The following is a 21,578-nucleotide window of genomic DNA, read 5'->3' on the forward strand; positions in this document are numbered from 1 at the left end:
CATAATAATTTGACGCGGAGCTTGCAAACTCGCTTGCTTCTCAACGACTGCCACTCCTCCCCCCATTCCTCCCCTTCACCCCCTCTGGCTTCCCTCTATCCCGGCGCAGTCTGCTTCTCCTCCCATACGCAGTCTGCTTTCCTCGTTCTGCACCTTGCTCGAGGCCTTCTCGGGACATGCATGGCTGACTCGATGCCACGATGTCTGCCATCTCATGCCTCATCCCAATAGGTCCCAGAGCTCGCCCAACCTGCGATTACCCCCTTCGCAGAGTGCGGATACGTGCTTCTCCTCCATTTCCGCTTCGATGTCTAGACCAGAACCGTTCTCCTACAATGCCTCTGTCCGCAGATTCGGTTCCCGCCGTGCTCGCCCATCCGTTGCGTCAATAGCAGATCTTTTCGTCGGCTCACTCGTCATGGCCGGTTACTGTCGCGAACACTCCCCTCGTGGCAGAGGGCTATCGACAATATCCATCAATCCTGCGTCGCATGGAACAACCGTTACATGGCAGGGGAGGCCGGCCACCAGACACTTGCCGCAAAAACGTCCTCAATTCCTATGTCTGGACACGACCTCTCACCGGTCGACCGCCCAGCGGATGTTCAATTCTGGTGTCGCACAAAAATTAGAAGAGGACGAGGGCGAGGCGGATCGTTTACCGGGTCCCCCATTTCAGAACACCACGATACGAAGGGATGATAAGGAGAAGGAAGCCCTTCCGAATGAGTCTTTATTCCAAAGGCCACGCAATCAATTCCAAGAGGAAAGGAATCGAGATACGATAGCGAACATACCTGAACCCTCCGATCCCTCGATAACCGTCCAACCGAGTGATACCATGTCTTCCAATCAACCGCCAGTCCTATCCACGCCGGCCGAAAGATATCGCTACAACGGAAAGACCACCCCCGCGAAAGAAGTGTATTCATCTGCGTCGAAATTATATCGTGCTGTATATGGAGATGCACTCGACTGGAAGCAGGCTGTTGACGCTGCGATGAGGGAGTTACCCGTCGTCTCCCGCCGCGCGGATATGCGATTCGATGCCGTCGAGCTCCATTCCGTCGAGAAGTTCCTCGAAGCTATGTGGGATGAAAAGAAATCAAACCAATACGTCTTCCGACTTTATCGCGAACTTCCTCATCCGGGAGTTTCCTATCTCTCAAAGCGTTCACGGGGCGCACTCCTGCGCCGGTTCGCCAACCCGACCAACCGTCGCTGGGTAGACGCTCGCCGCTACCTAGGCTTAGTGGACGACATGATCGCTGCGGGTTTACCTATCTCACGGTCACTATGGAGCTCCGCAATTCATCTTGCCGGCCGAGCGTCGGGGAAAGTATGTAAGAAGGACCTTGTAAGATCAATCGGTCTGTGGCAGCAAATGGAGCATTTGGGTGGAGTGAAATCGGACGGTATCGTTTTTGGCATTCTGTTTGATATCGCCATCAAAGCGGGCCAGTTCACGGTTGCGGATCGCCTAATGGAGGAAATGAACAAGCGGGATATCAGTTTCAGTCGCGCAGGAAAGGTTTCGAGAATATACTACTATGGCATGTTGCGTGACCCCGATGGGATTCGCCAGGCGCTGGACGACTTCGTGGCTAGCGGTGAGATCGTCGACACTCCAGTCTTGAACTGTCTCCTCGCATCATTCCTTCGGGCAGGAGACACCGCAACCGCAGAAAGCCTATATCGTCGCATGCTGCAGTCGCAAAAAGCAACCGGGCTGGACCTCGAACAAAGAATCCAACACCAGCCCGGTCTGACATCAGAATTGGTCGTCTACCGGAAGAAGTCCAGGAAACTGAACACCCTCCTCCAGCTGTCCGCCCCTCTTCGGGAAAAGCTACCTGAGCACCATCGTGCGCTCCAGGAAGCCTTTCCTATGGCCCCGGACACCCGTACATTCCACATCCTTCTTTCCTTCCACTGTTACGAAACAGGGGATATCCAGGCATTCAGCTCCGTGCTGAAGGACATGGAAAAGACGTTTGCCGTCCCGCCTCGAGGGATGATCTATCTACTGCTTTTCAGCGGGTTTGCCCGTAATGGGCGGAAGAGAAAAGGTTGGACCGCTGAACGATTGCGAGGGGCATGGAAAGCTTATCTCCGGGCTCTCTACGAGTCTCGGGCAAGGTTCAACGACCGTCTCCATTTTCGGACGGCGAAACCTACATGGGAGAACCCCCTGGGCAGCTATTACTCGCCAGTAAAGGCACAATCATCTTCCTTGCCACACGCCCCCAGTGGTCTATACACTCCTTTGCCAACATCCAGCCCTGATAACAGAACGGACAAGGTCCACGCCAGCCCAGCAGAGAATCACGCATACATTTCCCGTGCGAGCGACGGTACAGGCCAGTCCAGCGATCGTCACGAGCAGACTACGGACCCTGAAGACGATGAGTTTGACACGGACGAGTTGTTTGGCCACCGGACTCGAGAACCCCTTATTGGGCAGGACGAATTGGAAGGATTGGAACGCCAGGTCGAGAATGGAGTGTTCTTAGGTCGGCGAATGATCATCATTATCCTTCGTGCCTTTGGCGCCTGCTGTGGGCCCAAGGAAGTCATGGAAGTCTGGCTCCGACTTGAACGTCTCTGGCAACCCAAAAGGCGGAGAGCGCTGGACGTCTTGGCTGTCAAGGAAGAGCTGGAGAAGCAGATGAACCGAGTTCGGAGGTAGGTTAAGACGTTCACAGTGGCTCTTATTACCTGTATATTATAGATCTGTTATATATACCCTCCTGGTGCAAACCGGACCGTGATGTCTTCGCGACTTGAGTATCCGCATGTGTTTTCATCCTGTACAGTGAACATCTTTAGAGTTTTAGCACGGTATCGATAATCAATATAACAGCTTGAAACCATGCGTGCCTTTCTACAATGGTTTGTAGTGTTCTGTGCGTAGTGTGTCTTCTCTACAACGGAATGGGGTATATAGAAATCGATATCACGTGATCTCGCGTTCTGTTTGTCGCGCGGCGCGACTTCGGCCGCTGAATTTCGAGATCACCCATTGTACAACTCCCCGTCGCTCGCGAACTGTCCCCGCGGCATGTTTAAGATGCTGCGGAGATGCTACCTGGGAGATTGAACCGTCGGAAAGTGGATCTGGACTTTCATTTGCGTCGTGTGTTCCAGAAAAAATCGTTCCGGTGAGACAGACAGTCCGAGGCATTCATGCAGCCAGTTGCTGGGTATTCTAACAGAGTGCCCAAATTCACAGCCCCCTGCAACGAGAAGTAATCGCCGCTGCCGTGGAAGGACACGATGTGTTTCTACAGGCATCTACATCTTTTGGGAAGAGCTTATGCTTCCAGTTGCCTGCAGTAATCGGCCATGGCGGTTGGTTCCTCTCCACCCGCTGGCTCCTGATGAACGCTGACCAGGATATCATTCAACTCGACAGTGACAGTCGTGGTGTGCCCATTGCTGGCATTGATGGCGCGTTCACCTTACCCCAGGATACCCCCACCACCACGTCACTAACCAGCAAAACAGGCCGATCAGGTAACGGCCCTTCAAGCAATAGGAGTGCCAGTAGCCACGATCAATTCGACCACCTCGTTTTCCGAACGGCGCGAGATTATCGACGACCTCCTCTCCGGCCACCCAAGGACACGATTACTCTACGTCACCCCCGAGCTCTGCCAGTCCGAGGGATTCCGCCGAAACCTCAAAACCATCCACACCCAGCGGGAGCTCACCCGGGTCGCCATCGACGAGGCGCACTGCATCAGCGAATGGGGCCACGACTTCCGGCCTGCATACAAGCAACTCGGCTGGTTCAAACAGACCCTGACGGACCCCCCGGTGCCTATTAGCGCCTTCACCGCGACAGCCACCCCGCGCGTCCGAGCCGACATCATCAACCTGCTAGGGCTCAATCCGGCCCGGCTGAGGATCTTCAACACGCCGTCGGCCCGGCCTAACATCCACTACGAGGTCAGATACCTCCCCGCGCGCCCCCGGGATACTACAAAACCACGGCCCACCCGGTTGACCGACCTCGTCTCGTGGCTTCAGGCCATCAAGGCCCGGCGCGAAGCCCGGCTCGGGCCTAACTCCATGGACATCGCCCCGATGACGGGCATCGTATACGTGAACCTGCGGGTAACTGCGGAGACCCTCGCAGAGGATCTGTCCGCGGCTTGGGACGGCATCTACGCCGTGACCTATCACGCCGGTCTCCCCCACCAGGAGAGGAAACGCATCCAATCGCAATGGACATCTCCCGGCGTGTTCGCGAAGACCGACGACGGGAAATGCCCTGCGTTCTACGTGATCGTAGCGACGAACGCCTTCGGAATGGGGATCGACAACCCGCATGTCCGGTTCGTCGTGCACTGGAACCCGCCTTCGTCCTTCGAACGATTTGTTCAAGAATCCGGGCGTGCAGGCCGGGATGGACGCGCCGCGGCCTCGATTGTATACTACAACTACGAGGAACGAAAGAACGCACAAGAACGCGTGGAACGAGACGAGAACGCATCCAACAACAAGGCGAAGAATGGTAGCACCCCAAATCGGATGGCCCGACTCGAGAGCTTCGAAAAAGTGGTCCGGTATTGTGAAGACACCAGTCACTGCAAACACGAGCTGATAAAAGACTTCTTCGGTGATTTGGAACTCGAAATCATGGGTTCTCAAGGTCCGGAAAGATCAGGGACGAGTCATGCCAATGGCAAGAAATCGTCACCGTGCGACTTCGCCTGCGATTATTGCAAAGAAGGCCCCGCATCTTTGAATCAACGGAAAGCGGATATGGCCATTGCATTTGCCGTGGGATTGACAGACACAGTGACAGATGATGAATATATGTACGACTATTAGCAGAGAATTGTACTGTGGTTCGCGGCCTCATACCCCCTAGATTGGGTAAATATGGACGGAGAACCATGGCGAGCTGTACATGAACTAATAATGCCTGTGCCATGATTATCAAAAGAAAAAGAAAAAATATGGCCACTGGTTTTGATGGAGGCTTGGCTGCCACGAGAAGCTTCCAAAATTTGGAATATTGCATACAGCAGATGACACATGTTGTTATGGGCAATATACATACCAATCACATATCCAAACTTTCGAATGCTGAAATGTTCAGTAACAATCTTATCTAGAATTATATGGCATGTTCGGTGGGAGCGACGAAAGGGGAAAACTTCCAATTCTTGTTCTACAAAATTTGAGAACAACCAACCCTAGCTAAACTGTATCAGGCTTAAGGAGAAGACAAAAGTACAGAGATGTCAATGGACCAGCAATTAATGTACCTCTGCTTGCAGGTTACCCACCAAACGTGTCTTGTGTGAGTTAACAGCTGTTCGGCAGGCTCACAGCCCCGGAGGAGGGGGCACCTAAAGAGAGAAAAGGTTAGCGGACTATTCGAGACAAATCTCGCGAAATTGGAGGTCCTTACAGCGCTGTAGCCACCACCACCTGGAGGAGGGGGAGGGGGCGAACCAGACCCAGGAGGTGGAGGTGGAGGGGCCTCGCTGGTCGGAGGCGGCGGAGGCGGAGCTGGGCTCTGAGACTGGGACTGTTGCTGCTGTGCCTGAGCAGCCTGCTGGTAATACTGGTAGTACGCAACGTAGTTTTGATAACCCCCATACGCAGCGTAGGGATCGGTTCCATAATACTGCGCATATTGTGCGCTGTAGTCAGCCGGAGTTCCCGACCCTGGGGTCGCCTGTGCTGCCGGGCTGGCCGAGGTCGAAGGAGAGTTCTGCTGATTTCCATATCCGCTGCCATAACCTCCGCCATAGTTATAGCGATCACCACGCTGACCATAGCCACCGTAGTTGTGTTGAGGCGGGTTCTCTTTGAATCGCTGATACTGCTCTCGGACATTGGCCAACAAATCCTCACAGAGCTCCTTTGCGCTCTTCACATCATCAGGATTGGGTCCACTGCATCTTGTTAGCGTGATCCGAGAACCAAAGAGACAGGCGCCTTACGCGACGTGGAGAAACATGGGGTCGTCACTTTCCCTGCCGGTTTGGGGCTCCATGAATCCTGATCCGCGGCCCTTGATCTGGACTTTGCAGCGGGTTCGTTGCTGGATATGCTTCACGTACGCACCTCCCTGGCCAACTACCTGGGCGCGAAGGTTGAAGCCAGGAATAGGCTCGAGGTCGACAGGGATTCGCTCTTCAGGCCATTTGCGCTATATACAGTTAGCACATTTGTTTAACTTGAACACAGCCTCAGCAAGGACAATATACTCGGCCAAATTCGTCCCGCTCAACTTGTTCTGGTTCCCTGCGACGGAATCGGCGTTCATCGACCAGATTGGGGAGTTCCTTCTTCATGAGCTCTTCGATCAGCTCGACGGCTTTCTCAAGGCCGTCTTTATTCGTGCTCGTCACGTGGAGATACAACGGGGGGTTCTGTAGGGATAGGAGCATTAGCCAGTTTCATGTTCCGTGGGCAATCCACATACCGCAGCCGTGGCCATGCTTTTATCCGGGTAGTAATTTCCTCGGGTGGTGACATCTTGAGAAAGTAAATAGATGAGCATATCTCTTGCAAACAGTTGACAGTATAATATGGAATGAAGGCGTACCGGCGCCAGTTTCGTCTTTGATCTAGATATCAGGCAGCGGAGGTCAGCAGATGCAAACGAGGGGAATTTGTATGCTATGGAGAATCATCAGTTGCGTAAGCTTCAGCCACAACCGCATGCGATGAGGGGAGTGAACACAGGGAAATCAGATGAGTGAGAGGGAGTATGAACAGAAGGTGACTGTGGCGAAAGCCAGCTTGCGACATGATGCCTGGAATATCAGCGGATGCAACAGGAGTAATTACCATCTTTTGAGTAGAGCCTTTGGTCAGTGTATAACGGTTACGCAAGTCATTAATTTCAATGTCCTTGATGTAATCCCCATCTGCGACGTATATCTCCGCATTCAGCTTTCCTGAGGTGTCGTCTCCAGCGGAGGGAGAGGCGGAGGCCGGCGCCGGGCTGGCAGTCTATAGGAAGGACCAGTTAGTTTCGAGCGGACGAGTAGACAATAAATGAGATGGACACGTACCGAGCGAATTGGAGGAACGTCAACATGTTGAATTCCCTTCTTCGCTTGCAACTGAGCGTTGATCTTGGCCGCCGCGGCAGCTACATGTTCCCCACAGTCAGTATCGAAAAAGGTTTACAGATCGCAACACAGATAGGTCCTTACCAGCAGCCGCCGCAGGATCAGATACCGCAGGCTTTTTGGGGGTGTCGGCGCTGGGACTACGGGGTTCCCGGCTGAGAGGACTGCGCGTGCGAGTAGCTTCCGAGTGTCGCGACGAAGGAGAGCGAGATCGACGGTCGAACCTAGAGGGTCGTCGTGGTTCAGGCTCCGTCTGGTCGAAACGAGAGCGTTTAGGACGGCGATCGTCGTCGGCCATAGTGGATAAAAAATTGGGTGCAGAAACTTAGGAGGGGGTTTGTGGTTTGAGACGAAGAGGTCGGGGGTAAAGTGAGCAGCACAAGGTCGGTTGACCGAAAAAAAAGGCCAAGACCGTCCAGCAGTTTTCGAGGCCAGCGGAGAAGAGTTAGCCTAGGCAAAGGACTCTGGTACACTAAGGTCAACCCAATATGTAAGGTGGTGGGCGCTAGTGTAACGACAGCACGGGCGAATCCACGGGCCAATGATGACAGATGCAATGCAATCAGGTGGACGAGCCGGCGACGGATGAAGTGGCATTGACTGAATGATATAAGAAAGGGAATTGAAAGAGACTGTGAGAGAGTTGAGTCTAGAGAGAAGAGAGGGAGCGAGAAAAGAAGAGAGAAAGAGAAAGTTGAAGTTGGAGTGAAAGAAGTACAATCCCCGAAACGGACTAGCGGTACGGTCACGAGCGGTTACTGATGAGTCAGCTGTGAAATCCTTCCCCGAGGTCGGAACATACTAAAAATCGCCCCGGATCGCATTTCTCGAATGACTCGATCTCTATAATTCTTCCATCCTTCTCCCTCTTTTCCTGTTCTTGCAGGTTCAATTCGGGAGACCATGGCTTTCCGGCATCCTCTGATACTGTCCAAGACAGCATCAGCGCCTTTTCTGTCGGTAGCTCCCAGAACTTCTGCCCGGGTGGCCGCCTCGCTTCCCCGGTTCAGCACCAGAGCGTCGTCCAGCTCGACGTCCGCCCTCGCCTACAAGGCCCTCCACCGTCGCTCGCCTCTCCCTCTACCCGTGTCGGAGAGCTCCCCGCAATGGGACGCCCCCACGGCCGTGTCGTCCATCCTGTACGAGACGCCCGTTCCGCCGACCAACCCGCCGAAGCGCCATGTCCTGAACTGTCTGGTGCAGAACGAACCCGGTGTGCTGTCCCGCGTGTCCGGTATCCTGGCCGCCCGTGGCTTCAACATTGACAGTCTGGTCGTCTGCAACACCGAGGTCGATGACCTGTCCCGCATGACCATCGTGCTGCAGGGTCAGGACGGTGTCGTCGAGCAGGCCCGTCGCCAGCTCGACGATCTCGTCCCCGTCTGGGCCGTGCTCGACTACACCGACTCGGCTCTCGTGCAGCGCGAGCTGCTCCTCGCCAAAGTCAGCATCCTGGGCCCCGAGTTCTTCGAGGAACTCCTCCAGCACCACCGCGAGATCACCGCCCCCGGCGAGGTCGTCGAGGGCCAGAAGGATCAACCTCAACAGTCCCAGAAGACCCAGTACCACCCCCGCAACCTACCCCAGAGCCAGGCCCTCCGACACAAGCACGAGCATCTCGACGCCATCACTCGTCTGACTCACCAATTTGGCGGTAAGGTTCTGGATATCAGCACCAACAACTGCATCGTTGAACTGTAAGTCTTACACCCTTACCTTGTCTTGTATGCACGGTCCGGTGACTCACAGCTCGTCTCTGTTTCTGCAGCTCCGCCAAGCCGTCTCGTATCGATTCTTTCATGAAGCTCATCAGTCCCTTCGGTATCCTTGAGTCCACTCGGACCGGCTTGATGGCGCTTCCTCGTTCTCCTCTCTCCGAACATGACGAGGATCTGGAGAAGGAGGCCGCCGACGTGGTTGATGCTAGCACCCTTCCCCCTGGTTAAGACATGTCTATTAGGATGAGAATTAATTTCGGAGTTTGTCGAAGTGATCGTAAACACCATGGAACCCTTCGCCCAACCTAGCGTCCATTGCATTTCTGTTTAAATAATCAATTCATTTCCGTGTACTTATGCAACCATCCGCCTGGCTGTAGTAAACGAGCTACATTAAAGAGTTATGGAACGAGATCTCACGCACAGGATCTGAAAGCTGTTGATTTTGAGTCATGCAGTCTTATCAGTCTAAGAGAAACCCAGCCTGTTTACTCCTTACACCAAAACACCTCCCAAAAAAAATCTAGAGCTGAACTCGGGAAGTAATTCCCTCGCCGTAGTATACTATAGAATCGCTGTATCGTTGGATCCGAACCCCAACTTTCGCTACAGCGTCCAACTGCAGTGAACCACCAAGGGCTCTTTTCAGAGCGTCATAGCCGACACCGTTCACGTTCAATTCGACGGGTAACCGCGGCGTCCGCGAGAGGCCTGGGGGCACTTTAAAAGGTCGATAGTAATGGATCTTGCCCACCTGCTCGTGCTCCTGGTAAGATGCATTGGCTTCTATCGACGTAATCTCCATAGTCGTGTTGGGGAACGGAGAAGATAGGGTGAATTCAGCCGTGGACGACCAGAGATGGAGCTGGCAACGATTGGTGTTAGCAGGGCCAGAAGCTCATTTGTCGAGACACATTTTAGAGATACATTGTGTCCAAAATTTACATGGGCTCATTCATAGCCACCATGAAGAGAAACGGCATCCATGAAAGAAGACAATACCGTGGCATCTTCGATAAAACCCCGGTCCTCGTCATTGCCGGGGCCGCTTCCGGGAACAGGCACTCTAGGGATCTGGATGTCCAGCCCTAGCTTAGATAGTGCTTGTCCAAGTTTCGGTAATGTCGGGAAGCTTCCGTCCCAACTTTGAATTGTCACACTGGTATTTGCGCCTGTCACGCGTCAGATGGGCGAAGTTTTATGAATGTCGGACTATTCACCTGAAATATAACGAGAAAGTAAGTCACGGCCAGCATTAGCGCCATCTAGGCCAGCTAAGTCGAATGGACTCCATGTGAAGTTAACGGACAAGTCGGAGTTTACACCCGGGACGATCGAGAGGTCGCGGGCAGTGATATGTGCAATCTTTGTCTCATTGTAAAACATAAGAAGGTCGACAAAGGGCACTGATGCAGAATAGGATGTAGGATTCGTGACGTTCAATTTCGTCTTCACGACAAGGGACGAGACGGTTGAAGCTCCTAGTTCCAAGGATTCTACCTGGGGACCCAATCGGTCAAAAAAACGGCCGTATGGTGCTGATTCAGGTAAGTTAATGTCTACTTGTTTAAACGATGGAGGGACTTACGTTTGACATTGATGACTCCCTCTCCTGGTATTCCCCGAATCGCAAATTTACCGAGTCCGGTGGAAACCTCTGCATCAACATTCGCAGAGATTGCCAACTCGATCGGCTTCCCTTTGAAGATGAGGGTTTGTAGGACTTCGGTCAAGACATCCTCATCAGTAACGTCAAGCGGTGCGTCTTTCATGGCAAAGTTCACAAACAAGGCCGGAGCACCATCGACATCATCTAGAAGAGTAGAGTTTGCAGGCACCCATTTCGGTAGTTTCAGGACCCCAAGCTTTTTCTCATGGTAGAAAACGTCGGCAAGCGCACGAACCCGAGGAACGTCGATATGGAGGTTCATGTGTTTCGGTAATCCAACAAGGACTTTCACCAAGGCAGACACTCTTGGTTGTGACTCTGGTGATCCCGGATCAGCAATAGGATCGGGCAACGAGAAGTGCACGTCCGTCATGGTGAAATTGCGCACTAGGTCATCCAGGGCGTGTCCTGTGAAAGGTAGCGGAACGGTCACACTCTTGAGGATGTCTGTCACCCAGCCAGGAGTGTTTAGAGATGGGACCTCGGCTCCCCGGACATAGACAGTCGTGCGAAGACCTTGCATATAGCTCTTGACTAAGAAGTCTAGGGGAGACTTCTTGGTTCCAGGACAGATCTTTGTTAACTCATCGGAAAGGCCTCTGATGATCCCCGTGACGTCGATGGAGGTAGCTTGTCCTGGAATTACAGGGAAGTCTTTTGTCGCAACTTCGGCTACAGATATGTATGGATCATTCGGGGAGCAATTTGGCACAAGGAGCTCGAATCCAAGAGGGGGAACTGTCAGGGTGAAAGGAGAATCTACCAGGGCAGCAACGGAGACATCCACTGCCATTCCTTCATTCCCACCAGGCGCGTCGGCATCGTGAACGTCAAATTTTGTAATTTGAACATTTGGTAAGGAGGGGAAGTCACTCTCTGGGCTTCATTAGCACAACGTCTTGACCAAGCTGAATCACGCTCATAAGGGAGAGGTCGAGATCTACCTTCTAAGGTGAGTGAGTCTGATATCGTCTGTTCACCCAGACTCAATAGACCCGACTTGAGCTGCAAATTTGCCATTCCCTTGATCCGTAGACGCCCGAGTCTTCCTTCCAACCAGTCCATAGCCACGGCGCGAATACCGGGAATATCACCGGCTAACACATCCGTCGAAAAGTCAAGAGGGTTAACATGGCCGTTTCTGATATCCATCTTGATTGGAGGCAGAGAGGCGGTGCCCAGGAGGATGTTCCCATATTCAGGAAGATACACGCGAACCTCTGAGTCTCCCGTCTCTACCTCCCTGCCAATCCACGTTACGAGGCGACCCAACGTCCGTGTTGGGTGGTTCTGGACACGATTTGCATCAAGCAACATGTCGCCCTGTACCTTGGTTCGTATACCATCGGAGGTCGCTGACTCGATTGAAACATTGGTGGGTTTGAATACGGCCGCTTCCTTCACGTACTCTTCTACGAAAGCGGGGGTGACGAAGACAAACAAGAGGATTGCGACGACGGCAATCAATGCAATCGCAACACAAAATAGCGGCCACTGAACCCGGCCGCGCCGTTTGGCACGCTCAATGGATGACCCTTGAGACGCCGATGAGGAACGTCTCTGGTATTCGGTTCCGCCGTAAGCGAACAGGTCATCGTCGCGTCGATGTAGGAGGGGAGTCGATTCGCTGGACAGCTCAAATGGAGGGGGTAGTTGGGTAGATTCGGCCGATGCGTACTTGTCCGACGAAGACGATCGACGTCGGGAAGATCGCGAATCGTTGTCGTTCAGTAGAGGCGTCCTTGCCTCGTCAGCCATGGTGGCCGGAGTGGGGATCGAAGTGGAGACAGGATGGGCGTGTGAGTGATAGGGTGTGAGTTGGGTGTTGGCGAAAAGATTGTAGGAACATTCAGTGGAATCAAGATGGAGGGACAGGCATGAAGAGAGAGGGGAAGGACGAGTTGAAGAGCAAGAGGTGAAGAGGTACGTATGTATCTCGAGGGCAACTGAAAGGATGACGCTGATCCGCGACGGAAGACCGGCCCGCGACTAAACCGGAAGAGGCAAAGGCGCGGTGTGGGGAGCGACACTACTTTATTCTTCATTTTCATCTCCCCCGACGGTGACTCTTTCCCACTCCGACTGACTCATTCTCTCCTCTCCGCGAGGCCGGATAGATATCCTTCTATATCAATCGGTCCCAGTCCGTTCCCTCGTCCCGTTTGACTCTCCTCTCGATCCCCTCTCCCGCTTCCTAAACCCCCCATTTATCCCCATTATGATGGCCGCTCGTTGCAATCTGCGCGAGAAGGTCCCTCTCGCAGTGCGCCGGTATTCCTCTTCCGCGACTCCTCAGACCTCTCCGTTCGCTCCTCGTCATCTTCTGTCCATCGCCGATCTGACTCCCACTGAATTCGCAACTCTCGTCCGCAATGCCTCCGCGCACAAACACGCAATCAAGTCTGGGTCCATCCCCACCCACCTGCAGGGTTCTCTGGCCGGGAAAACGGTAGCGATGATGTTCAGCAAACGGAGTACTCGCACCCGTATATCCACCGAGGGTGCCACGGTCCAACTGGGTGGTCACCCCATGTTCCTTGGCAAGGACGATATCCAACTCGGAGTGAACGAGTCTCTGTACGACACCTCCGTAGTGGTCTCGTCCATGGTGTCTGCCATTGTGGCCCGTGTCGGGAAGCACGCCGAGGTGGCCGACCTCGCGAAGCACTCCAGCGTGCCGGTCATCAACGCCCTCTGTGATTCGTTCCACCCGCTCCAGGCCATTGCCGACTTCCAGACTATCTATGAAACTTTCACCCCGAAGGCCCACCACCTGTCCAGTCTGGGCCTGGAGGGACTGAAGATTGCCTGGGTTGGTGATGCCAACAACGTCCTGTTCGACATGGCTATCAGCGCTGCGAAGATGGGCGTCGACATGGCTGTTGCGACGCCCAAGGGTTATGAGATCCCCGCCTCCATGCTGGAGCTCATCAAGGAAGCCGGCAAGGGCGTTGCCAACCCTGGAAAGCTCATCCAGACCAACGTGCCTGAAGAGGCGGTGAACAAGGCCGATATTCTGGTGACCGACACCTGGGTCTCCATGGGCCAGGAAGAAGAATCAATCAAGCGCATGAAGGCCTTTGAGGGATTCCAGATCACGCCGGAACTGGCCAAGCGCGGCGGAGCCAACGAGGGCTGGAAATTCATGCACTGTCTCCCCCGGCACCCGGAGGAGGTCAGCGACGAGGTCTTCTACAGTAACCGATCGTTGGTGTTCCCCGAGGCAGAGAACCGCTTGTGGGCTGCCATTTCTGCCCTGGAGGGATTTGTCGTCAACAAGGGAAAGATTGAATGAATATAGATACCAAGTGGATTTCGTTAAAATAATTAAAATAGCTCATCATGTTGGACGGAATGATTTCGTATCCGTACTCTACAGCTTCCAGAAATATATAACGAGTTCTGGATGACTCTACCGGGGTAGTCTTCTACTTTTACTATTAAAAAGGTAGTGTGCACATTATATTCCCCGTACCCTTGAAACCACCATCAATTCCAACTAGACTTCAGCGAGTGTTTTGACGTTGGGAGGAGTGAACCTCCGCTGGCGCCCGCATTCACATGCTTCGGAGTTACCGGCCAACGCCCTCCATCCACCACCACCTGCAACAACCTCTCGACCTTCCCTGCCATCATACCATGAGACCAGCATCATCCCCAGAGCCAGAGACACACCAACAGTGACCCTCCCACAAAGTCTCCTCCATGGACGTAAGTTTCCCTCCATCCCAACAACAACCCCATATACTAAACGAGCGCAGCTATCACGCTCCCCCAGCGGCTTCCGCTCACGGCGATCCTACCCATCCCTCAACCACATCTCCCTCGCACCGTTGACGCCGAGATTCCCCCTAGACGATGACTACGACGACGAGCCGCAAGACTACTTCTCCCCCCGGGATGACCAACCCCCAACCTCCGCCTACACCGGCTACGACACCCCGCCACGGACCTCCTACCTGACCAGCTTCTCCGTCCCAGGCACGCCGGGCGTCCTCTCCCACTCGCACTCCCGCAGCGGCTCTCGCGCACGCCCCCAACACCAGCGCAGCAAAAGCACCACGCGCGAGAACCTAAGCGACACCAACCTGCAGGGTCACGGCGCAGCCCACCCGCTCCACCAGCAGCAGCAACACCACCACCACCGCACGAAGCGCTCCAGATCGCAGCACCAGAGCGGCGACACGGAGTGGATGCTCCGGGCGGCCAGCGCGCTTGCGTCGTCCGCCCGCGAGGAGAAGGGCCAGAGCTGGCTCGCGAAGCGGGCGAGCTCGACGAGCCTCATTAGCGATGCCGCCAACAACAGCAACAACGGCTACGACGCGGACAGCCCCTCGGCACATGGGCGCTCGAATCGCCGCTCCAGGTCTGGCCGGTCGACGCCTGCGGCCCACTCGCGCCGCGGATCGCTGTCGCGTACCGTCAGTCGACGGGGCAGTCGGCTCGACCTTGCGATGACCGGGTTGGAGATGACGGTCCCCGATAAGGCGGGGGAGGGCGTGCGAGGGTTTGTGCCGGATTTTGTGGACGAGGGTATCCAGGCCGAGATGGAGTGGATTCGCCAGGAGGAGGAGGCGGGGGGTTATTTGTCGGCATCTTCGGAAGGGTATTTCGACTCGGAGGAGGACATGGATGAACAGGAGTTCCAGCGGTTGACCCGCGAGCGGGGGTTCGGGCTGGGAAGCTGGGTTGATCGGGTTGTGGGATGGACAGTGTTTGGTGATGATGACTGGCCGTGGGCTTCTGCGACGGGTCCCGTTGAGGAGTCCTCAAAGCCGGTTGACGAGCGCTCGGCTGCTGCCGTGGAGCAGGACGATAGTGGGTCGGTGTCGTCTGTCGGGGATGATGCCGACGGAGTGTCAGTAAGTGATGCTGAGCGGCAGAGCGTGGTTGAGAAGCCTGGCGAAGCTGGGGGGTGGGAAGATGCAGGGTGGTTATTCCGTACGATGAGGCGTGCTTTTTTCTGAATTCATATATGCTTGGTATGCCCTGTCCAGAACTGCATTCGTTACGGTAATTGGTTGCTGGGTGGGTTTCGACATCATCCTACTATCCATGCTTCGTAATACTATATACATCTGATCGGTTCTAAAAGCCCTGGAGACGATCTACAATTCACATCGGATTATCCTTGCGGCTATTAGTATTAATTGGTTCCATTTGCATTGAACTATCTAATCACTCCAATTCCAATCTCGAAGAGTGTATAGTCCAAAGCGCGCTGGACCATAGATGGTGTTTTGTGCGGCGCACCGCAGGAAGTTCGATCGACCAGGTGAGCCCTGATCGATGACTTGACTGAGCTGGTACGATCATAAGTCTCTGCCCATGATCGATACATTCTGTTGATGGCACTGCTGAAATTTACCTCACAAAGCCCGCCCCAAAAGTAGAACCGATCAGCGGTCCTCCACTGGAGAGAATTGATAAAAAACAACCAAAAATGCCGAAAGAAACGACAACAGAATGCAAGGAAGTCTGATGCTAGGCGGACAGGGAGTAATCAGGGTATACATGACAATTATAGGGTGGAGCATTGAGGCAGAAAGCAGTGACAAGATTGAATAGCAGATGAGACATGGAAAATTAACGAACGAATGGAAAACCAAGGCTTAACAAAAGAAGAAACAATCGAGTCTGACCGAAGGAGCGCGGCCAGTGTAATAATGGCAGAATGCAAGGTAGCAATTCAGACTGACGAGGAGATGAATGGGATCTAAAGAATGATCTGGCACCGGCTTTGGCTTGGAAATTATGAAACAGTAGAAGACAGAAGAAGAAAATGAAAAAAGTCTTTGCACAAGGTAAACGCCAAGCTGACCCTCAACTCTCTAGTTCATGCAGTTGGTATCGTGATCATATCATGCGTAGACGTGCACGGTCGAGTGTTTAGACAGAACGTCTGATCGCTTTCGGAGAATATCTCTTGGGGGTGGTTCCGGGCAGGGCCTCTACCAGGGTCCAACTTTGACCGGGGTGCCGAGGCCATAGGTACCAGAGAGAAGTTGTTCCCGTATAGACCCTAGATCACTGTTTCCTCCGGGGCCACCGTAGGCTTGGGTGTCTGGTCCGTGCATCCACCCTAGACAGGAGGCAAGTTCGTGAACGGCTGCCTGCAGCTTCCCACCGGAACTTTGATCATGTTTGGCCAATTTCTGTTCCCAGCCGCCGTACTGCAGCTGGAACCCTCCACCACGTTTAGCTGCTTCTCGGATCACCAGAATCCAAGCTTTGCAGATCTCATCATATGCAGAGTCCCGCTCTATATTGTTTTGGGGTGTGCTCCACCGTGGCAGGGCGTGAATGATTTCGGTGGCGTCGTCCAGGTAGCTCAAGGATATGGATGGCTGAGTCTCGTTCGGGGGTAGGAAATGGGGGGTGAAATCACTCAGGGCGTCGAGCAGGTGTCCTAGAGGTTGTCGGACTCGGTTGTAGGCATAGTCCGATCCCGGGTTGCCACCAAGGGGGAAGGAAGATTGAAGGTTGGATTGGTACTGCCGGAGCACCTGTAGGGCGGACGAAACACTCGGACGAGGAGCGGTATGAACGATCTCGTCAGCCAGGCTGGGGTGGCGATCGCAAATGGACCGAAGCATTCCTCGAAGAGCATCGGTGTCCAGTGTTTCCAGCAGCCGGGGCAAGGCCAGCGGCCGGCCACTGATATTGGGGCGAGTCCGTTTCACGGTGCGAGCGGACGGGAGTGTCCTGGGAGTGAAAGCAGGAGAGCTAGTCGGGGAAGCAGACATACGTCCATCGTGGTCGTTGGTATCGTCGTCGGCCTTCCGTTTTCGGGAGTTGGGGGTAACCGTCGGGGTAGACACTTTTTTTGACGATCAGTCAACGGATCTGCTGGAAATGAGAGAATCGACTTACTTTGACGAGCAGAGGCAAGACGGGAATACTCGTAAAAATGAGGCGGCACAGGAGGAGTAGCCACCAAGCTGTTCATGATGGCCACAAGCCGCTAGTGGACAGGAGTAAGGGAGTCTGACGGCGAGAAGAGATGGGGAGAGGGGAGGGAGAGAAGAGAAGCGGTGACTGCAACAAGCAGAGGAGGGACAGAAAAGAAGTAAACGAATGAGCAAGGATAACGCAAGGGAAAGGGGATGCGAGAGATGAAGTTAGAGGGGAGAGGGAGAAGGAGATGAGAAGAGAAGAGGTGGTGGTGGGGAAGAAAGAAAGAGAGAGAAGCGGTGGAGTGAAAGAAGGTTGCGGGAGGCAACACCCTCCTCTTGCGCAGGTTGCGTTCGATGACTGCACCAGTCTACTACTTACGTCGAGGGATTTTTTTTTCCTCTTATTTTTCTTCTTCTTTGAACTATCGTAATTTTGGTAGCTCCTCGTCTGATATGTACAAAGACAGTGACCTCAAACCGGTCGAATTTGAGGTCTACAGGAATTGCCGATTTTTCACCCCGGACGCCAGGAAAATGCTGTATGTAACCACACCACGCAGGTCTCCCCGACAAATGAAAGAGATTCTACAAAAGATCAAGGCCAAAAGTCTACAGATACAACGACTGCGCGGCCACAATATCCCTGCGAACCTTGGTCAAGGCCGTCTCAAACTTACTCTCCAGCTCCTCACTGCCCATGACCTTGGCGGCCTGAGCCATCTGTCGCAGACATTCTTCCAATCGGCGGAAGACTCGAATCAAGCTCCCCTCGTAGACATCCGTCATTTTACTAGCAACATTCTGATTAGCCCGGCCGCTCGATACCGTACCTACAGCATTCGTGACTTACCAAATATCGGCGAACGATTTGCCGTTCGCCCACTCGTAGATCACCTCCATCAATTCCCAGTGGAAGCTTTGCACATATTCCTCTTCGTTCACGGCCAGCTTGGATTCCTGAGCGACCTTGGCAACAATCCGAGCCTGTGCTTGGATCTCCTTGAGCGGGTTGGCCAACTCATCCCGTGTCAGTGCAGGGGTCTCCTTCGACTTCTCCTCAAACACAAAGACGCTGATCACCGAGGCGACTTGTTCCGGGGTAAGCTTATTAAAGAAGCCGTTGAACAGGAGCTCACTCAGCATCAACTCATCACCCGTACTGATCTCGCACGCCACACGTGCCTTCAGCTGGACCACTTCGGCCTCGTTGATGAATCCAAAACGGCGAAGCACTCTCTTGCGGCATTTAAGCTCATCCAATTGCATGATCGACATCGCATCCGAAATCTTTTTCTTCGTCGCCTTGATTTGCGATCCAAGTTCCACTTTCTCGGAGTACTGGTCATAAAGCTCAGGGAGCCGTGGCGAATTATGGAGCGGGTTGGAGAGAAGGCGAGATTCGAGGACTTCGACTTTCTATAGATCTTGTTAGCGAATTCATCCCTCTATTCTAGTAAGCCCAATTCTTACCCTAAGAAGCTTCTTGAAACTGTCATCCTTGATCCCCATGTTTTCAATAGGGTCGAGAACGGCAACTCCGTCTGGGAACCGTTTCTGCACCTCGTCCAAAGCCTTCTTCACCCCATTCCGGGCATCCGAAGAACTCAAGTCCTTCGGGATGAAAATCCGGATATGAGATAGACATTCAATACAGCTCAACGTCACGGGCACCACCTCCATACGGGTGTTTTCACCTTCTTTCGGGGGTCTGACACCGGCGGGCAAATCCTCAAAGGTCTTGGTACCCACGGCCGGACCATCAGCGAGTTTTAGCAAAACATCAACGATATATTTTTGGTGAGGCTCGAACTCTTCAGTTTGGTTCTTGGCCGGCTTGCGTTTCTTGTAATTGACCACAACACCCCAGCCAAATTCGACACCCTTGTGCTGGATGCGAAGCAGTCGGCCGGGAACGAGGAACGGCAGGGAGTAATCTGGGTGGCTGACTACCACTTGCATATCATCGTTGGCTTGCCGGAGTTGCTTCCGTAGATCGTAATATTCGCGAATGGTACCCTCGTCAGAAATGTTCAAAACGGCTCGCTTCTCTTCAAGCTGCTGAAGCTCTAATATCCCATTAGCCCGATTGTCTTTCCTTGGTTAGTTTCAACTTACCCTTTTCAAGCCCCGCAACGCTCGCAGTGTTTTGGAACTGGTAGAAACATCTCTCTAGCATAAATTCGGGAGAGATGCCTTCCACACGCATGAGGTTCAGAATCATGTTGTAGCCAAGATGGAAGGCCGAGTTCAGGCGGTCTTGTTCACCGCGAACAATCTCCTTGGCTACGGCAGGATCCATCTCTTCGCCCACCATCATGATGACAATACCTCGGTCGTCTAGGCCTCTTCGACCAGCACGGCCAGACATCTGAACAAATTCAGATGGCGTAACCCAGCGTTGACTAAAGCCGTCAAACTTGCGAACACTGGTGAAGACCACAGTCTTTGCAGGCATGTTCAGACCGATGGAGAACGTTTCGGTGGCGAACAATACTTTAATCAACCCCTCCTGGAAAAGAATCTCGATGGTTTCTTTCAAAATTGGAAGAAGACCGGAGTGGTGGACGCCGACACCTCTCCGCAGAAGGGGTAAGATGTTCTGGATCTGCGGCAAATTTCTGTCTTCCTCGGACAGCATCTCAATGGCGCTGTTGAAGACCTTGGACACCATCTCTTTCTCGGAATCGTCGTTGAAAGCCAGCTGGCTCATCTTCAACGCACATGCCTCGCATTCGCGCTTGCTGAAACTGAAAACAATGACGGGGTTCAGGTTCTTGAGCATGACCATCTTTATGATTTTGTAGATATCGCTACCTCCTGCTTCGTTTCCACCCTTGTTGAGCTTCTTGTCCTTACCCTTGCCCTTTCGCTTGGCCAACGCATCGGCGGGATCATCGCCCTTCTTGTCAGCAATGCTGCTCATCGCCTTCTGGAAATTTTCCTCGCGGAAGTTCCCCTTCTCATCGACAATCAGATGGATTCCCTCGGCGCCGGCGGGGAAGAAGTAGTGTTGCAAGGGGGTTGGTCGGAAGTCCGTATATACAACGTGACAAGGCTGGTTGTGCATCTTGGTAATCCACTCGGCGAATTGCATTGCGTTGGGGATAGTGGCGGACAAGAACACATATCGAACCTTATCTGGGAGAAGAATGATGGTCTCCTCCCAGACGACACCTCGAGTCGCATCGCGCATATAATGAATTTCATCGAACACCACCCATGCGACTTCACGCATGATCTCGGAACCACGGTACAACATTGACCGCAGAATCTCGGTGGTCATGACTAGGCAGGTGGCTGTTGGGTTGATCGTAACATCACCAGTCATCAAACCTACATCCCCGAACTCCGCGGCAAATTCTCGGTACTTCTGGTTACTCAGAGCCTTGATAGGACTGGTATAGATGACTCTTTGGTTGTTCTTCAAACTTTGCGCAATGGCATATTCGGCCACGACTGTTTTACCGGCACTGGTGTGGGCTGAAACGAGAACACTCTCCTCCCGTTGAATGGAGGACACCGCCACCTGCTGGAAAGGATCGAGGGTAAATGGCCATACGCGTGCGGGATCCTTGGGAGCCTTGTGTTGAGAGATGGGCACGTATGGATAGTTCGGCGGAAGAGAGACCTGATGCCGGACCTGATGCTGCAGAACGACTGATCCGGAGTCCTTCGTAGCCTGTAGACCCGCCGAACCAGCAATCTCCCGCTCTTGCGCAGTCTCAAACTCATCTGCGAGCACCGGTTCGGCTTCCTTCTCCAGTCGCGGTCGCTTGGCGTCGGGTTGGCCGTTGTTTTCTGCGGCCGGCGCTTCGCTATCCTCTGCGTCTGCGGTTGGATTTTCCGGGGCTTCAGCCACTGGCGTGTCCTCCTTCGGATTTGCGACATCACCCCCCTTCACATCGCCATTGACCTGTCGTTTCTTGCTCTTGTCCTTCTTGGGACGCTTCGGCGCAGCGTCGGTGGGCGCGACCGCCTGAGGCTGGTCCTCAAAAACATCGAAAAGCTCATCCATTGTTGGACGGATGCAGGTCGCCAGTCAGTCGCGACGACAGCGGAAACTGACGGGGGGAAGAAAAAGTGATTCCTGGCGGACGACTTTGCGCGTTTGGATCGCCCCGAGAAATTTCACTCCGACTGGCTATCCCGATGGGGAAGGCGGCGTGTTGATTGGGCCGGGGAAACTTGCCGT

The 21,578-nt window shown here is 53.7% G+C and overlaps 9 protein-coding genes across 9 annotated transcripts; 5 read left to right on the forward strand and 4 right to left on the reverse strand.

The window, feature by feature from the left end:
- Positions 1 to 36: 36 nt before the first annotated feature.
- Positions 37 to 2,879, forward strand: BDV59DRAFT_187316 (pentatricopeptide repeat protein). The gene has a single exon (XM_073691184.1). The coding sequence runs from the start codon at positions 215 to 217 to the stop codon at positions 2,687 to 2,689; it is 2,475 nt and encodes an 824-aa protein (XP_073543759.1). The 5' UTR covers positions 37 to 214; the 3' UTR covers positions 2,690 to 2,879.
- A 466-nt stretch (positions 2,880 to 3,345) lies between these two features.
- Positions 3,346 to 5,275, forward strand: BDV59DRAFT_210552 (putative RecQ family helicase RecQ; the record flags this gene model as incomplete). The annotated part of the gene is made up of 2 exons (XM_073695620.1): positions 3,346 to 3,351; positions 3,508 to 5,275. The coding sequence occupies 2 exons, from the start codon at positions 3,346 to 3,348 to the stop codon at positions 4,837 to 4,839; spliced, it is 1,338 nt and encodes a 445-aa protein (XP_073543760.1). The 3' UTR covers positions 4,840 to 5,275.
- A 64-nt stretch (positions 5,276 to 5,339) lies between these two features.
- BDV59DRAFT_210556 (KH domain-containing protein) lies at positions 5,340 to 7,763 on the reverse strand (the record flags this gene model as incomplete). Its single annotated transcript, XM_073695621.1, has 8 exons — positions 7,188 to 7,763; positions 7,044 to 7,123; positions 6,708 to 6,981; positions 6,449 to 6,645; positions 6,231 to 6,395; positions 5,964 to 6,172; positions 5,426 to 5,915; positions 5,340 to 5,363 (listed from the first exon to the last, which is right to left on the reverse strand). Exons 1-8 carry the CDS (start codon positions 7,399 to 7,401, stop codon positions 5,340 to 5,342), a joined length of 1,653 nt encoding a protein of 550 aa, XP_073543761.1. The 5' UTR covers positions 7,402 to 7,763.
- Positions 7,764 to 7,924: 161 nt separating this feature from the next.
- BDV59DRAFT_122706 (acetolactate synthase regulatory subunit) lies at positions 7,925 to 9,233 on the forward strand. Its single transcript, XM_073686840.1, has 2 exons — positions 7,925 to 8,800; positions 8,872 to 9,233. The coding sequence occupies exons 1-2, from the start codon at positions 8,007 to 8,009 to the stop codon at positions 9,047 to 9,049; spliced, it is 972 nt and encodes a 323-aa protein (XP_073543762.1). The 5' UTR covers positions 7,925 to 8,006; the 3' UTR covers positions 9,050 to 9,233.
- A 1-nt stretch (position 9,234) lies between these two features.
- Positions 9,235 to 12,420, reverse strand: BDV59DRAFT_122716 (uncharacterized protein). Its single transcript, XM_073686841.1, has 5 exons — positions 11,435 to 12,420; positions 10,410 to 11,366; positions 10,042 to 10,359; positions 9,824 to 9,993; positions 9,235 to 9,686 (listed from the first exon to the last, which is right to left on the reverse strand). Exons 1-5 carry the CDS (start codon positions 12,246 to 12,248, stop codon positions 9,345 to 9,347), a joined length of 2,601 nt encoding a protein of 866 aa, XP_073543763.1. The 5' UTR covers positions 12,249 to 12,420; the 3' UTR covers positions 9,235 to 9,344.
- A 109-nt stretch (positions 12,421 to 12,529) lies between these two features.
- Positions 12,530 to 13,907, forward strand: argB (ornithine carbamoyltransferase). The gene has a single exon (XM_073691185.1). The coding sequence runs from the start codon at positions 12,709 to 12,711 to the stop codon at positions 13,783 to 13,785; it is 1,077 nt and encodes a 358-aa protein (XP_073543764.1). The 5' UTR covers positions 12,530 to 12,708; the 3' UTR covers positions 13,786 to 13,907.
- A 192-nt stretch (positions 13,908 to 14,099) lies between these two features.
- On the forward strand, positions 14,100 to 15,643 carry BDV59DRAFT_187326 (DUF3984 domain-containing protein). Its single transcript, XM_073691186.1, has 2 exons — positions 14,100 to 14,201; positions 14,252 to 15,643. Exons 1-2 carry the CDS (start codon positions 14,196 to 14,198, stop codon positions 15,455 to 15,457), a joined length of 1,212 nt encoding a protein of 403 aa, XP_073543765.1. The 5' UTR covers positions 14,100 to 14,195; the 3' UTR covers positions 15,458 to 15,643.
- A 493-nt stretch (positions 15,644 to 16,136) lies between these two features.
- BDV59DRAFT_122727 (cut8/STS1 family protein) lies at positions 16,137 to 17,691 on the reverse strand. The gene is made up of 2 exons (XM_073686842.1): positions 17,364 to 17,691; positions 16,137 to 17,310 (listed from the first exon to the last, which is right to left on the reverse strand). Exons 1-2 carry the CDS (start codon positions 17,437 to 17,439, stop codon positions 16,442 to 16,444), a joined length of 945 nt encoding a protein of 314 aa, XP_073543766.1. The 5' UTR covers positions 17,440 to 17,691; the 3' UTR covers positions 16,137 to 16,441.
- A 95-nt stretch (positions 17,692 to 17,786) lies between these two features.
- BDV59DRAFT_187328 (ATP-dependent RNA helicase MTR4) lies at positions 17,787 to 21,518 on the reverse strand. Its single transcript, XM_073691187.1, has 4 exons — positions 19,502 to 21,518; positions 18,857 to 19,452; positions 18,237 to 18,802; positions 17,787 to 18,176 (listed from the first exon to the last, which is right to left on the reverse strand). The coding sequence occupies exons 1-4, from the start codon at positions 21,399 to 21,401 to the stop codon at positions 17,996 to 17,998; spliced, it is 3,243 nt and encodes a 1,080-aa protein (XP_073543767.1). The 5' UTR covers positions 21,402 to 21,518; the 3' UTR covers positions 17,787 to 17,995.
- Between the last annotated feature and the right edge of the window lie 60 nt (positions 21,519 to 21,578).

This window comes from Aspergillus ambiguus, assembly GCF_047715705.1.
Source record: "Aspergillus ambiguus strain CBS 117.58 unplaced genomic scaffold BDV59scaffold_47, whole genome shotgun sequence".
NCBI classification, from domain to species: domain Eukaryota; kingdom Fungi; phylum Ascomycota; class Eurotiomycetes; order Eurotiales; family Aspergillaceae; genus Aspergillus; species Aspergillus ambiguus.

Coding starts and splice junctions, on each gene's coding strand:
- argB (XM_073691185.1), top strand. CDS start 12,709: ATGATGGCCGCTCGTTGCAATCTGCGCGAGAAGGTCCCTCTCGCAGTG.
- BDV59DRAFT_122727 (XM_073686842.1), bottom strand. CDS start 17,439: ATGAACAGCTTGGTGGCTACTCCTCCTGTGCCGCCTCATTTTTACGAG. Junction 17,311..17,363: donor TCTTGCCTCTGCTCGTCAAA/GTAAGTCGATTC, acceptor CGTCAAAAAAAG/TGTCTACCCCGACGGTTACC.
- BDV59DRAFT_187316 (XM_073691184.1), top strand. CDS start 215: ATGCCTCATCCCAATAGGTCCCAGAGCTCGCCCAACCTGCGATTACCC.
- BDV59DRAFT_122706 (XM_073686840.1), top strand. CDS start 8,007: ATGGCTTTCCGGCATCCTCTGATACTGTCCAAGACAGCATCAGCGCCT. Junction 8,801..8,871: donor AACAACTGCATCGTTGAACT/GTAAGTCTTACA, acceptor CTGTTTCTGCAG/CTCCGCCAAGCCGTCTCGTA.
- BDV59DRAFT_122716 (XM_073686841.1), bottom strand. CDS start 12,248: ATGGCTGACGAGGCAAGGACGCCTCTACTGAACGACAACGATTCGCGA. Junction 11,367..11,434: donor AGACTCACTCACCTTAGAAG/GTAGATCTCGAC, acceptor AATGAAGCCCAG/AGAGTGACTTCCCCTCCTTA. Junction 9,687..9,823: donor GTTTTATCGAAGATGCCACG/GTATTGTCTTCT, acceptor AATCGTTGCCAG/CTCCATCTCTGGTCGTCCAC.
- BDV59DRAFT_187328 (XM_073691187.1), bottom strand. CDS start 21,401: ATGGATGAGCTTTTCGATGTTTTTGAGGACCAGCCTCAGGCGGTCGCG. Junction 19,453..19,501: donor CGTTGCGGGGCTTGAAAAGG/GTAAGTTGAAAC, acceptor ATGGGATATTAG/AGCTTCAGCAGCTTGAAGAG. Junction 18,803..18,856: donor GTTTCAAGAAGCTTCTTAGG/GTAAGAATTGGG, acceptor CAAGATCTATAG/AAAGTCGAAGTCCTCGAATC.